The sequence below is a fragment of the Anolis sagrei genome, chromosome 7, assembly GCF_037176765.1.
Source record: "Anolis sagrei isolate rAnoSag1 chromosome 7, rAnoSag1.mat, whole genome shotgun sequence".
NCBI lineage: Eukaryota > Metazoa > Chordata > Lepidosauria > Squamata > Dactyloidae > Anolis > Anolis sagrei.
The window spans coordinates 22,278,993-22,291,881 of NC_090027.1; the positions used below are offsets into that span (position 1 = coordinate 22,278,993).

The window sequence follows — 12,889 nt, forward strand, 5'->3', positions numbered from 1 at the left end:
TCTCTTCTAACTCTTCTAACTCAATGATTCTATTATTCTAATATGTTCATTAATATTCCGAAATCCAACATGTATATGCCAATCATTGGGAGCAACCAGAGCTACCCATTTCTTTACAGCTCAGTTGTTCCAAATTATTTCCCGCAAGAATTTACATTCGTGAAGATTTTCAATGCTTTTTGACCAAGAACCTTCAAAGTGTTATATTCAAATGTGCATTTCTAAATGTATGAAGCTGTTTAAGGAATCCTGAAAGTGTCCACTGTTGCACAGAGTTTGGTCTAAAACCCTGATTTTGGTCTAGAACCCTGATTTGAATGTGGCCTTTTTGGAAACAATGGCTAAGACACATTGGTTTGATTTCAGTGTGGTTTTAATAGCTCATTTTATTCTGATTTAACAGTCTGGGTGGAAGTACTCTCCTGGAGTGATGACCTCATTAATGTTTATCCAAAGGCACAGATATAAAAGATGCATCTTTGGGGTCTTTGTTTACTTTTCCCCCATTGAACCGTGCAGGAACCTACCAGTAGTTTCTTGCTAAGGAGGAATGCCCAAAGTCACAATATCAATCTAAATCTTGTTTTAATCAGCGATGGGAATCGGCAAAGGCACACAGGCTTCACACCACTTTATTTCGGATGGTTCCCAGTTCGTCGATTTCGCACTCCACTTCGTCCCCTTTCTGCAACGGAGAACACTTTTGTAACACTTTGGGTTTTGTTCCTAGGTTATCAATATCATTTCCTAATTGGTTATATCCTGGAAACATTGGGAAAAGTTAATTAAACTGCCCAAACTTTGTCTTTGCGAGAGGGACATCGTGCTATACACGTGGCAATAGTTTCTCAATGACTCTCTCATCATGTCTCAACCCATTCTATATAGTTCATGCCATGTAAACAAAGTTCCTGGAGTGTAACAACTACTTTAGAAGTAAGGACTGCACAATTAAACAGGAAATAACACTTTCGTACCAGGAACACACATTTGTTTTTCAAATTTTGGTGGAATCGCAATCGGTCTTTCAGATTCGTGGAACGTCTCACTCCAAAATCTTCACCACAAATGTGCCAAAGCTGCTTAAAAACCTAGAACAGTGGTTCTCAACCTGGTGTTTTTGGCCTACAATTCCCAGAAATCCCAGCCAGTTTAGCAGCTGTTAGGATTTCTGGGAGTTGAAGGCCAAAAACATCTGGGGACCCCAGGTTGAGAACCACTGGCCTAGAAGGAAGGCATTAAACCCAACAAGTTGCTCCAGTAAACCGATTACGATGAATCCCAGAAACCCACATTTGGACTGGCTAAAGCACTGCAACCCAAAGTGGAGTCTTTGGACACTTTTTGGGATAACCTTTTCCCATCTGAAAAACATGCAAGCTGTCCCCGAGTTAGAAACACCCCGCTTTCAAACGACTTCTAGTTAGGACGGGTCTAGACTGGATGGCCTTTTGGGGGTCCCTTCCAAATCCATGATACTATATCTCATATATAGATATATATATAGAGAGAGAGAGATACATGCAGTCTCTGAATGACAAACATCCCACTTTCAAACAACCCCTAGTTAAGATGGGACTAGACTAGATGGCCTTTGGGGTCCTTTCCAAATCTATGATACTATAATCTATCTTATAGGTAAAGGTTTTCCCCTGACATTAAGTTCAGTCATGTCCAACTCTGGGGGGTGATGCTCATCTCCATTTCTAAGCCAAAGAGCTGGTGTTGTCTGTAGCCATCTCCAAGATCATGTGACCGGCATGACTGCATGGAGCACTGTTACCTTCCCGCCGGAGCTATTCCTATTGATCTAATCACATGCATGTTTTTGAACTGCTAGGTTGGCAGAAGCTGGGGCTAATAGTGAGAGCTCACCCCAGCCCCTGGATTTGAACCTGTGACCATTTGGTCAACAAGTTCAGCAGCTCAGTGGTTTAACCCACGGTGCCACCAGGGGCTCATCTATTACATATATAGGGATATAGAAAGACAGATATATGCAGTCTTCGAATTACGAACATCCCACTTTCAAACGACTACTAGTTAGGATGGGACTAGACAGGATGGCCTTTGGGAGTCCCTTCCAAATCTATGATAATCTCATAAATAGAGATATACATGCAATCACTGAATTACAAACATCTAACTTTCAAATGACTCCTAGTTGGGACAGGGCTAGACTGGATGGCCTTTGGGGGTCCCTTCCAAATCTATATCTATCTCATATATAGAGATAAATAGAGATAGATATATACATGCAGTCCCCGAATTACAAACATCCCGTTTACACTAGTTAAGAACAGGGCTGGACTGTATGGCCTTTGGGGGTCACTTCCAAATCTATATCCACACACACACATATATATATCTGATGTGCAAATGACTGGATGGCCTTTGACAGTCCCTTCCAAATCTATGATACTATATCTCTCATATATATACACACACACACACAAACATATGTGTGTGTGTACAGGTCGGCCCCAAGTTACAAACATCTGAATTACAAATGACTCCTAGGTAACTGGATGGCTTTTGTGGGTCCCTTCTAAATCTATGATACTATATCTATCTCATATGTGTGTGTGTATATATATATACACATGCCTACAGGCGCACACATATATGTACAGACCATCCTCAAGTTTCAAACATCCAACTTGCAAACAACTCCTAGTTAAGAACAGGGCTGAGTCCACAGGAAGTGAGATAGATATAGTATCACAGATTTTGAAAAGACCCCCAAAGGCCATCCAGTCCAGCCCCGTTCTAGACTATGAGTAATTTGCAAGTCAGATGTTTGTAACTCAGGGATGCCTTGTATTGGTTTCATCCTTGGTTCGGCCACTTTGTGTCAACAATAAAATTTGGGGGAACGTTAATCTGGGAACGAGGCTCACCTTGAGGAAGACGGGTGGTTTCCGGAAGACCCCAACCCCGGGTGGAGTCCCAGTGAGGAAGACGTCTCCTGGGTATAAAGTGACAAACCTGCCAGAAACAGGTTGAAAAGTGAGCAACAAATACCAAATATTCATGTCCTTTTCCCCCACCCTATAGGAGAGACTTATTTTGCATAGAATTAGGGAAAATTTGAGTCATGTCAGATTCCACAGCAAGCTGGTTTCAGAAAAGGCAAAAGCTGCACATCACAAGTGCTAAACCTGACTCAGCACATAGAAGATGGTTTTGAAAGGCAGCAGGTTCCAGGAGCTGTCTTCATAGACCTGTCAGCAGCTTAACCATCGCCTTCTCTTGAGAAAAATTTATAATATCACAGAGGACAACCACCTCACCCCATTTATAGGAAATCTGCTACAAAACAGGAGCTTTTTTGTTGAGTTCCAAGGTCAGAGAAGCAGACGCCAGAAACAGAAGAAGGGCTTGCCTCAAGGGAACATTGCTCCATCAATGTTTAACATTTACCCAATTGACCAGCCACTGCCAGAAGGGACACAGAGTTTCATCTACGCTGACGATCGTGCCATCACCACTCAACCAATGGTTGAACAGAAGCTCTCCAAAGCTTTAGATGGCTCTTACTGCCTGTTACAGGGAAAACCAGCAGATTGCTAATTCATCTAAAATGCAGACATGTGCTTTTCACCTTAAGAACAGACAAGCATCTTGAGTTCTGAGGATGATCTGGGAAGGAATCCAACTGGAGCATTGCAGCACACCCAAATACCTGGGAGTTTACCCTGGAGTGTGCTCTGACTTACAAGAAGCACTGCTTGACTATCAAGCAAAAAGTGAGTGCTAGAAATAACATTGTATGAAAGCTAACCAACACAACCTGGGGATCACAACCAGATACAGTGAAGACATCTGCCCTTGCACTTTGCTACTCTGCTGCTGAATACACATGCCGATTGGGGAATACATCTCACCATGTTAAAACAGTGGATATGGCTCTTATTCGACATGCCGCATCATCACAAGATGTCTACGCCCAACACCACTGGAGAAATTATACTGTTGAGCTGGTATTGCACCACCTGACATCTGTGGGGAAGTAGCAGCCTGTAATGAAAGGACCGGGACTGTGACATGTTCAGGCCATCCTCTGTTTGGATATCAGCCAGCATGCCAACGGCTTAAATCAAGAAACAGCTTCCTAAGATCAACAGAGATACCCAAAGGAACACCTCAAGCAAGCGAGAATCCAAAAGTGGCAGGATAAAATCTGGGCCTTGAATCAGTGGCAGAGGCCGGATGAGAGACTCCCTCTTGGGCACACAGATGACTGGGTGACTTGGAAGGCACTGAACCATGAGATGCAGAGCCAAGGGACAGCTAACACTCCACAAACAGAGGATGCCTCCAGGCAACAATAATCAGACTGCCTCTATGCAGGTACCCTCACTGATTGACTTTGCAGGCTTCTCAATGCTAATCAAGCTGGCTAACTGCAACATTCACACTTGCTTTACACAGACAACGGCTCTTTCTCCCACACTGGACATAATATTCTACAGGTATAGATACATTATACATTCCACTTGCTTCACTACTAACAGAACTTCTGAAGATGCCATTAGCCACAAATGCAGGTGAAACGTCAGGAAAGAATGCTGCTGGAACATGGCCAGGCAGTCTGAAAAATAAGTTATGGATGCCATTTCTGGTAATAAAGGGATGTTGGGCAAGAGGGCGAGCATGCTTTGGGGAAAGGGAGGGCTTCCTTACTGGGAGACCCAAGCGACCAGCGCTTCCGTTTTGAAGATCATCTGCTTGGTGCTGCTATTCTGGACCAGCTCTCCATTCACTCGGCAGCGGATCCCTAGGTTGTGAGGATCTACGGAAAGAGAGACGCAGAACCAGGTAAACCTCTTATAAAAGGGACATGTTCGACATCCCTTATTCAGAACTCCATTTATTTTTAAAAGACGTTTCAGTTATTTTTGAGATGTTTGCTCTCAAAATTAAGGGTGCATCTACAGAGTTGAATGAATGAATTGTAGCTCCAGAGTCCTGGGAGTTGTAGTTTGGAAAGGCCTTGAGTGCTGCCCAAGAGCACCGCGTTACGACTCCCAGAGTTCCATAACATGGTTGCTGCAGTTTGGAAAATAATACCTTCCCATTCAAAAGGTGCAAACTGAGACACTAAATACTGGGATTTGTAGCGTCCCGACCTGACACGGCATCCTTGGTGACCAGAGCCGGACCCAGCGGGCAAAAGGTATCAAAGGTTTTCCCCAAAAGCCACTGCTTGCCATTCCTCTTCATTTGCCAGTCCCTGGCGCTGACATCGTGGGCGACGGTATAACCAGCCACATGGGACATGGCATCCGCCTCCTGAAGTTGGAAGGGTCAAAAAAGAGCAATCAAAAGATGTATTGGTGTGTCTTTTTCCATGCACCCAAAAGCAGAGTTGCAGCATTTTACACCAACATAAATTAAACTCCTTCTCAGGCTCTTCCCATTGTTTCCCGCATCACCTGGATGAGTTTGCCTTTCTTGCCAATGACGAAAGCAAGCTCCACTTCCCAGTCGACTTCCTAGTAAGGAAAACAAAAGGAAGCGTTGAGCCTTGGCACCAAAAAGACCAGCAAGATGGGCAATTAAATGTATGCATAGACACACATACACACATTCGCCCTCCTGGCCACCCTCTTCACTCATTAACCGCACAGCATCTTGATCTACATCCATCTTAATCCTGATATACAAGAAAGGGGACAAAAATGACCCTTCTTTCGCTTTCCTTCCCAGAGGTTGGATGGCCATCTGTCAGGGGTGATTTGAATGCAATATTCCTGCTTCTTGGCAGGGGGTTGGACTGGATGGCCTCTTCCAAGTCTTTGATTCTATGATCCCTCCCTTCATACTTTTCCTCTTTCCTTTCTCTTTGTTCTTTCCTTTTTCCCTCCTCCCTTTCTTTCTCTTCTTTTTCTCTTTCGTTCCCTCCCACATATCCTTTTCCCTTTCTGTTCCCTTTTTTTAATTTCTCCTCCCTCCCTTTCTTTCCCTTCATTCTTTCACTCTCTTTCCCTCTTCCCTTCCCTCCCTTCATACCTTTCCCTCTTTCCTTTCTTTATTCTTTCCTTTTTCTTTCTTTCGTCTTCCCTTCCTCTTCTTTTTCTGTTTTTCCCTCCCCTCATATCCTTTCCCCTTCCTTCCCTTTTTTTCTTCTCTCCTCCCTTCTTTCCCTCTTCCCTTCCCTCCCTTCATACCTTTCTTTCCTTTTTCTTTCTCCCCTCCTCCCTTCCCTTCTTTCCCTACTTTTTCTCTTTTGTTCTTTCTCTCATATCATTTTCCCTTTCTATTCGTTCTTTTTTCTTTCTTCTTTTCTCCCTTTCCTTTCCTTCCTTCCTTCCTTCCTTCATTTTGTCTTTCCATCTTCCCTTCATACTTTCCCTTTTACTGTTTCTTTCTTCTTTCCTTTTTTCTTCCCTCCTCCCTTCCTTTCTCTTCTTTTTCTCTTTCTTTCTTTCCCTCCCGCATATCCTTTTCCCTTTCCGTTCCTTTTTTATTTCTCCTCCCTCCCTTTCTTTCCCTTCATTCTTTCACTCTCTTTCCCTCTTCCCTTCCCTCCCTTCATACCTTTCCCTCTTTCCTTTCTTTCTTCTTTCCTTTTTCTTTCTTTCCTCCCCCCTTCCTCTTCTTTTTCTGTTTTTCCCTCCCCTCATATCCTTTTCCCTTCCTTCCCTTCTTCACCCTTTCTTTCTTCTCTCCCTTCCCTTCCCTTCTTTCCTCTTTCTTTCTTTCTTTCTTTTTTCTTTCTTTCTCTTTCTTTATTTCCCACCCCTCATATCCTTTTCCCTTCCTTCCCTTCTTTACATTCATTCTTTTTTCTTTTCCTCCCTTTTTTCCCTCTTCCCTCCCCTCCCTTCATACGTTTCCTTCTTTTCTTTTTCTTTCTCCCCTCCTCCCTTCCCTTCTTTCCCTACTTTTTCTCTTTCGTTCTTTCTCTCATATCATTTTCCCTTTCTATTTGTTCTTTTTTCTTTCTTCTTATCTCCCTTTCCCTCCCTCCCTCCCTTCCTCCCTTCCTTCCTTCCTTCCTTCCTTCCTTCCTTCCTTCCTTCCTTCATGTTTTCCTTCCATCTTCCCTTCATACATTCCCCTTTACTGTTTCTTTCTTCTTTCCTTTTTTTCTTCTCTCCTCCCTTCCTCTTCTTTTTCTCTTTCTTTCTTTCCCTCCCCCATAGCCTTTTCCGTTTCTGTTACTTTTTTTTAATTTCTCCTCCCTCCCTTTCTTTCCCTTCATTCTTTCACTCTCTTTCCCTCTTCCCTTCCCTCCCTTCATACCTTTCCCTCTCTCCTTTCTTTCTTCTTTCCTTTTTCTTTCTTTCGTCTTCTCTTCCTCTTCTTTTTCTGTTTTTCCCTCCTCTCATATCCTTTCCCCTTCCTTCCCTTCCTTCCCCTTTCTTTCTTCTTTCCTCCCTTCTTTCCCTCTTCCCTTCCCTCCCTTCATACCTTTCTTTCCTTTTTCTTTCTCCCCTCCTCCCTTCCCTTCTTTCCCTTCTTGTTCTCTTTTGTTCTTTCTCTCATATCATTTTCCCTTTCTATTCGTTCTTTTTTCTTTCTTCTTTTCTCCCTTTCCCTTCCTTCCTTCCTTCCTTCATTTTGTCTTTCCATCTTCCCTTCATACTTTCCCTTTTACTGTTTCTTTCTTCTTTCCTTTTTTCTTCCCTCCTCCCTTCCTTTCTCTTCTTTTTCTCTTTCTTTCTTTCCCTCCCGCATATCCTTTTCCCTTTCCGTTCCTTTTTTATTTCTCCTCCCTCCCTTTCTTTCCCTTCATTCTTTCACTCTCTTTCCCTCTTCCCTTCCCTCCCTTCATACCTTTCCCTCTTTCCTTTCTTTCTTCTTTCCTTTTTCTTTCTTTCCTCCCCCTTCTTCTTCTTTTTCTGTTTTTCCCTCCCCTCATATCCTTTTCCCTTCCTTCCCTTCTTTACCCTTTCTTCTCTCCCTTCCCTTCTCTTTTTTCCTCTTTCTTTCTTTTTTCTTTCTTTCTTTCTTTCTCTTTCTTTATTTCCCACCCCTCATATCCTTTTCCCTTCCTTCCCTTCTTTACATTCATTCTTTTTTTCTTTTCCTCCCTTCTTTCCCTCTTCCCTCCCCTCCCTTCATACGTTTCCTTCTTTTCTTTTTCTTTCTCCCCTCCTCCCTTCCCTTCTTTCCCTACTTTTTCTCTTTCATTCTTTCTCTCATATCATTTTCCCTTTCTATTTGTTCTTTTTTCTTTCTTCTTTTCTCCCTTTCCCTTCCTTCCTTCCTTCCTTCCTTCCTTCCTTCCTTCCTTCCTTCCTTCATGTTTTCCTTCCATCTTCCCTTCATACATTCCCCTTTACTGTTTCTTTCTTCTTTCCTTTTTTTCTTCTCTCCTCCCTTCCTCTTCTTTTTCTCTTTCTTTCTTTCCCTCCCCATAGCCTTTTCCCTTTCCATTTCTTCCTCTTTCTTTCATTTTGCCTCCCTTTCTTTCTTTCCCTTCATTCATTCTTTCTTTTTTCCCTCTTCCCTCCCTTCATACTTTTCCTCTTTCTTTTCTCTTTCTTCTTTCCTTTTTCTTTTTTCCCTCCTCCCTCCCTTCCTCTTCTTTTTCTTTCTGTATCTCCCTCCCCTCATATCCTTTTCCCTTTCTTCCCTTTCTTTCTTCTCTCCTCCCATTCCTTCTTTCCATTAATTCTTTTTTTTCTTTTCCTCCCTTTCTTTTCCTCTTCCCTTCCCTCCATATGTTTCCTTCTTTCCTTTTTCTTTCTTCCCTCCTCTCTTCCTTTCTTTTCCTTCTTTTTCTCTTTTTTCTTTCCCTCTGCTCATATCCTTTTCCCTTTCTCTTCCCTCCTTTTTCTTTCTTCTCTCCTCCCTTCCTTTCCCTAGTTTTTCTCTTTCTTTCCTTCCTTTCCTTCCCTACTTTCATACCTTTCCCGTTCTCCTTTCTCTTCTTTTCTTCCTTCCTTCCTTCCTTCCTTCCTTCCTTCCTTCCTTCCTTCCTCCCTCCCTTCCACCCCCTCTCCACTTCTTTCTGCTTTTTCTTTACCTTCATACACACATCACTTTTCTTTCATGGTGACACCACAGTGAGGCCACTTCACCTTGCAACAGCCCCATCCAGTGACCTCACGTGGGCCATCTCACCTAGCAACAGTGTTTGTGGCACCAACAAACATACTTTGCTTCTGCTAGATAGATAGATAGATAGATAGATAGATACTCACATTGCTCTCCGCCGGGTGGATGATGGGATCGTAGGGCCCCACGATGGAGCTGGAAAATTTACTGAAAATGATGGGCTCTTTAGGGATCTTCACATTTTGCTCCAGACAATGGTCCACGTAGTTCATCCCCACGCAAATAACTTTGTCGGGGTTCGTGACAGGGGCCAAAAGGGTCACTTGGGAACGGGGAATGGCACGTTGATCAGATGCCTGTGCTCTGCAAAAGGGAAGACATGCATATTTTACATAGGGAAACCAGGGGAATTCCTCACCACAAGGAAAGAGTGCATGCATCTGCACTGTAGGACAAATGCAGCTCGATCCCCCCTGAACTGCTCAGATTCAATACTATGGGATGCTGTGAGTTTTGTAGTTCGTATTCTTTGGAAGAGAAAGCAAAAGAAAGACCTTGGCAAACTGCATCTCCCAGCACTGGGCCCTGGCACTTAAGTGGTCTTTCAAGCTGCGTTAATTCTGTAAGCTACAGCTCCCAGGATCCCATAGCACCAAGAAAACTGGGATATCAATAATAATAATAGAAGCAGGGGAGCTGAGGGATGATTTATTGTTGCCACCAATTTAAAAGGAACCAGTATTCAGGAGATTTTACCCCAGTTCCCAATTTTAAAAAGACTTAGCCGATTTGCAATGGAGGTTGCCGATTAGGAACCAAATTTACCATCAAGTTAGAAGGGAGGCTGTTCAATTGCACCTCCTCCTTTATTAAGAAAGTAATAACTTAGTAGTAATTACACTGTATATACTGTAGCGTGACTGGAGAGAAGAATGTAGATTTATTTGGTTACTTTTCCCTACGTTTCTGCCACCACGTGAGGTAAGTTGAGGTAAGTTGTAATATTGTGAGAAATGGCACTTGGTACACAGAATAGACGGAGCTGAGGCAATCTTCAAATAAAAGTTAACAATTTTTGTGAAATAATAATTTGAGCATTATTTATGCGAAATAATAATTTGAGCATTATTAGATTGAGGATCATTATTAGATTGAGGATTATGTTAAGGTGACAATTTTTATGCTTATATTTTGTTTTGTTAATTTTATGGTTATGTTGTTGTTTTTTAATTTTGTTTTGTGATGTTACCTGGGAACCGTTCTGAGTCCCCTCGGGGAGATGGAGCAGTATACAAATAAAGTTGTTGTTATTATTATTATTATTATTATTATTATTATTAATAGGAATATTCTGCTGGTGTAGTTCCAAAGTCGTAAATTAATGATAGACGTCTTCCATCCTGCCTCCATCTCAGTGTCCTGGCCAGGTGTTGATTCTTCTTTATTGGGTGTTAGCCTTGTGTTGGCTTCCTTCTTAACATTATAAACATTTCTGTTATCAGTTCTTATCAGAGTTTACCTTTCAGTTCTTATTAGCAACTTTTAATTACAGTCCAGCATTTAGTCATTGCAGACCTTGGTCTTTTACTGGTGTTTCCAAAATTATTAACTCCATCCATACATCCTTCATTTCTTCCATTCATTCCCAAATATCATATTAAAATCACATTTCTCTAATCTGCAATGATATTTTTGTGAGACATTGCATTGCTGTTGTTTAATTGTTTCCAAAAGGGAATCAAGCCCCATCGGAGTACCTCTTGGCCACTTGGAGAGCGGCCTCTCCAGCCTCCAAAAAGCCCCGCATGGACTTGGGCAGAGAAGGGTCCAAGCTGTTGAGGTCCAGGACGTCCCCGCCGTCCTTCACCTCCAGGCCGATTCGGGGCTCCGACGCTGGCCCTTCGGTGCGGAACTGGACCAGGCGCATGGCTCCGCTGCAGAGGCTGGAAGCCCCCCTGGACCCCCAAAAATGTGTCCCAAGACCCTTCAAAAGAGCCCTGTGCAGAGGCCCCTGCATTCAAGCCTGCAAGGAAGCAGAGAAGATGATAAAAGGAAACACTGGGTGCATCTACATTGGATCAATAATGCAGTTCGGCACCACTTTCACTGCAAGGCTCCATGGAATCACAGAATGACTTTAACACTTCCTTGTATCAAATGGCAAAAGTGTGGTTTTAGGAATATTTAAAATATGTGTGTGCATATATATGTGTGTGTGTGTACATATATGCATCTGTATGTGTGTGTATACATATATATGCATGTATATATACACATATTTCAAATATTCCTAAAAGCAAACTATGCTTTTGCTATTTGATACAAGGAAGTGTTAAAGTCATCCAGGAAATACACACACACACATACATATAAACATACACATATTTTAAATATTTTAAATATTCCTAAAAGCAAACTATGCTTTTGCCATTTGATACAAGGAAGTGTTAAAGTCATCCAGGAATATATATAAATACACACACACACACAAGCATGTATATATACACATATTTTAAATATTTCTAAAATGGAACCATGTTTTTGCCATTTGATGCAAGGAAGTATACACACACAGATACATACATATATTGAGCATTAAGCCATAGAGGTTAAAGTGGTGCCAAACTACATTAAATCTACTGTGTAGATCCAAAAAGCTTCTGCTCCAAGAGATCCCTTTGCATGCTTGGGCTCATTGTACTGGCCTACCTGTGCATTTTTTAAATGTGTGGCAAAATGAACCACCCAAACAATCCCTGCTGCAAATTTCTACAACCAAGTAATAAATGAAACCAACCCAAGAAATGCAACCAATCAGTACACAAACTAAACCTGTGCTTTGCAGGGTTTCCTGGCTCCCTCCAAAAACGCCGCTTCTCCAACAGCTGTTTGCAGCTCCTGCCCTTTGCTCTTTGCAGGCTCAGGACTAGGAAAGGCTCAGCGTCCAATCAGAAAGCAAGAAAGCGGGGGCGGGGTCCCGATTCCCAGGGCTCAAGGCGGCAGCGTCCAATCAGGACGGAGAGGAGGCGGGGCTTTAGTCCCAGCTAGTTAGAACAGAGAGAGTCATTTGTATTGTCGAAGGCTTTCATGGCTGGAATCACTAGGTTCTTGTGGGTTTTTTCGGGCTATAGAGCCATGTTCTAGAGGCATTTCTCCTGACGTTTCGCCTGCATCTATGGCAAACATCCTCAGAGGTAGTGAGGTCTGTTGGCATTAGGACAATGGGTTTATATTGTCCTATTATATTGTCTGTGGAATGGCTGGGGTGGGGCAAAGAGCTCTTCTCTGCTGGAGCTAGGTGTGAATGTTTCAGCTGACCACCTTCATTAGCATTTGAAGGCCTGGCTGAGCCTGGGAAAACCTTTTGTTGAGAGGTGTTAAGATGTGCCTGGTTGTTTCCTCACTGCTGTTTTGCTGTTGTAATTGTAGAGTTTTTTAATACTGGTAGCCAGATTTTGTTCATTTTCATGGTCTCTTCTTTTCTCTTGAAATTGTCCACATGCTTGTGGATTTCAATGGCTTCTCTGTGTAGTCTGACATGGTGGTTGTTGGTGTGGTCCAGCATTTCTGTGTTCTCAAATAATATGCTGTGCCCAGGCTGGTTCATCAGGTGCTCTGCTATGAATGAACAAAATCTGGCGACCAGTATTAAAAAACTCTAAAATTACAACAGCAAAACAGCAGAGGGGAAACAACCAGGCACATCTTAACACCTCTCAACAAAAGATTTTCCCAGGCTCAGGCAGGCCTTCAAATGCTAATGGAGGTGGTCAGTTGAAACATTCACACCTAGCTCTAGCAGGGAAGAGCTCTTTGCCCCACCCCAGCCATTCCACAGATATATAAACCCATTGTCCTATTTCCAACAGACCTCACT

The 12,889-nt window shown here is 42.7% G+C and overlaps 1 protein-coding gene across 2 annotated transcripts; it reads right to left on the reverse strand.

The window, feature by feature from the left end:
* Positions 1-355: 355 nt before the first annotated feature.
* On the reverse strand, positions 356-11,949 carry LOC132782604 (oxaloacetate tautomerase fahd2, mitochondrial). Of its 2 annotated transcripts, none has more exons than XM_060787436.2 (8): positions 11,845-11,949; positions 10,770-11,035; positions 9,159-9,375; positions 5,439-5,498; positions 5,133-5,295; positions 4,687-4,795; positions 2,901-2,988; positions 356-685 (listed from the first exon to the last, which is right to left on the reverse strand). In XM_060787436.2, the coding sequence occupies exons 2-8, from the start codon at positions 11,027-11,029 to the stop codon at positions 623-625; spliced, it is 960 nt and encodes a 319-aa protein (XP_060643419.2). In that variant the 5' UTR covers positions 11,030-11,035; positions 11,845-11,949; the 3' UTR covers positions 356-622. The 2 variants fall into 2 exon arrangements, with proteins under 2 accessions (XP_060643419.2, XP_060643420.2); XM_060787437.2 differs by having other exon boundaries at positions 11,810-11,948.
* Positions 11,950-12,889: the final 940 nt, after the last annotated feature.

Bases quoted from the DNA above. Each gene is read 5' to 3' on its own strand.
- LOC132782604 (XM_060787436.2), bottom strand. From the start codon at position 11,029: ATGCAGGGGCCTCTGCACAGGGCTCTTTTGAAGGGTCTTGGGACACAT. The intron at 5,296-5,438 runs GTGATGCGGGAA...TTCCAACTTCAG, and splicing joins AGAAAGGCAAACTCATCCAG to GAGGCGGATGCCATGTCCCA. The intron at 686-2,900 runs GTGAGCCTCGTT...TCTCCGTTGCAG, and splicing joins AACCACCCGTCTTCCTCAAG to AAAGGGGACGAAGTGGAGTG.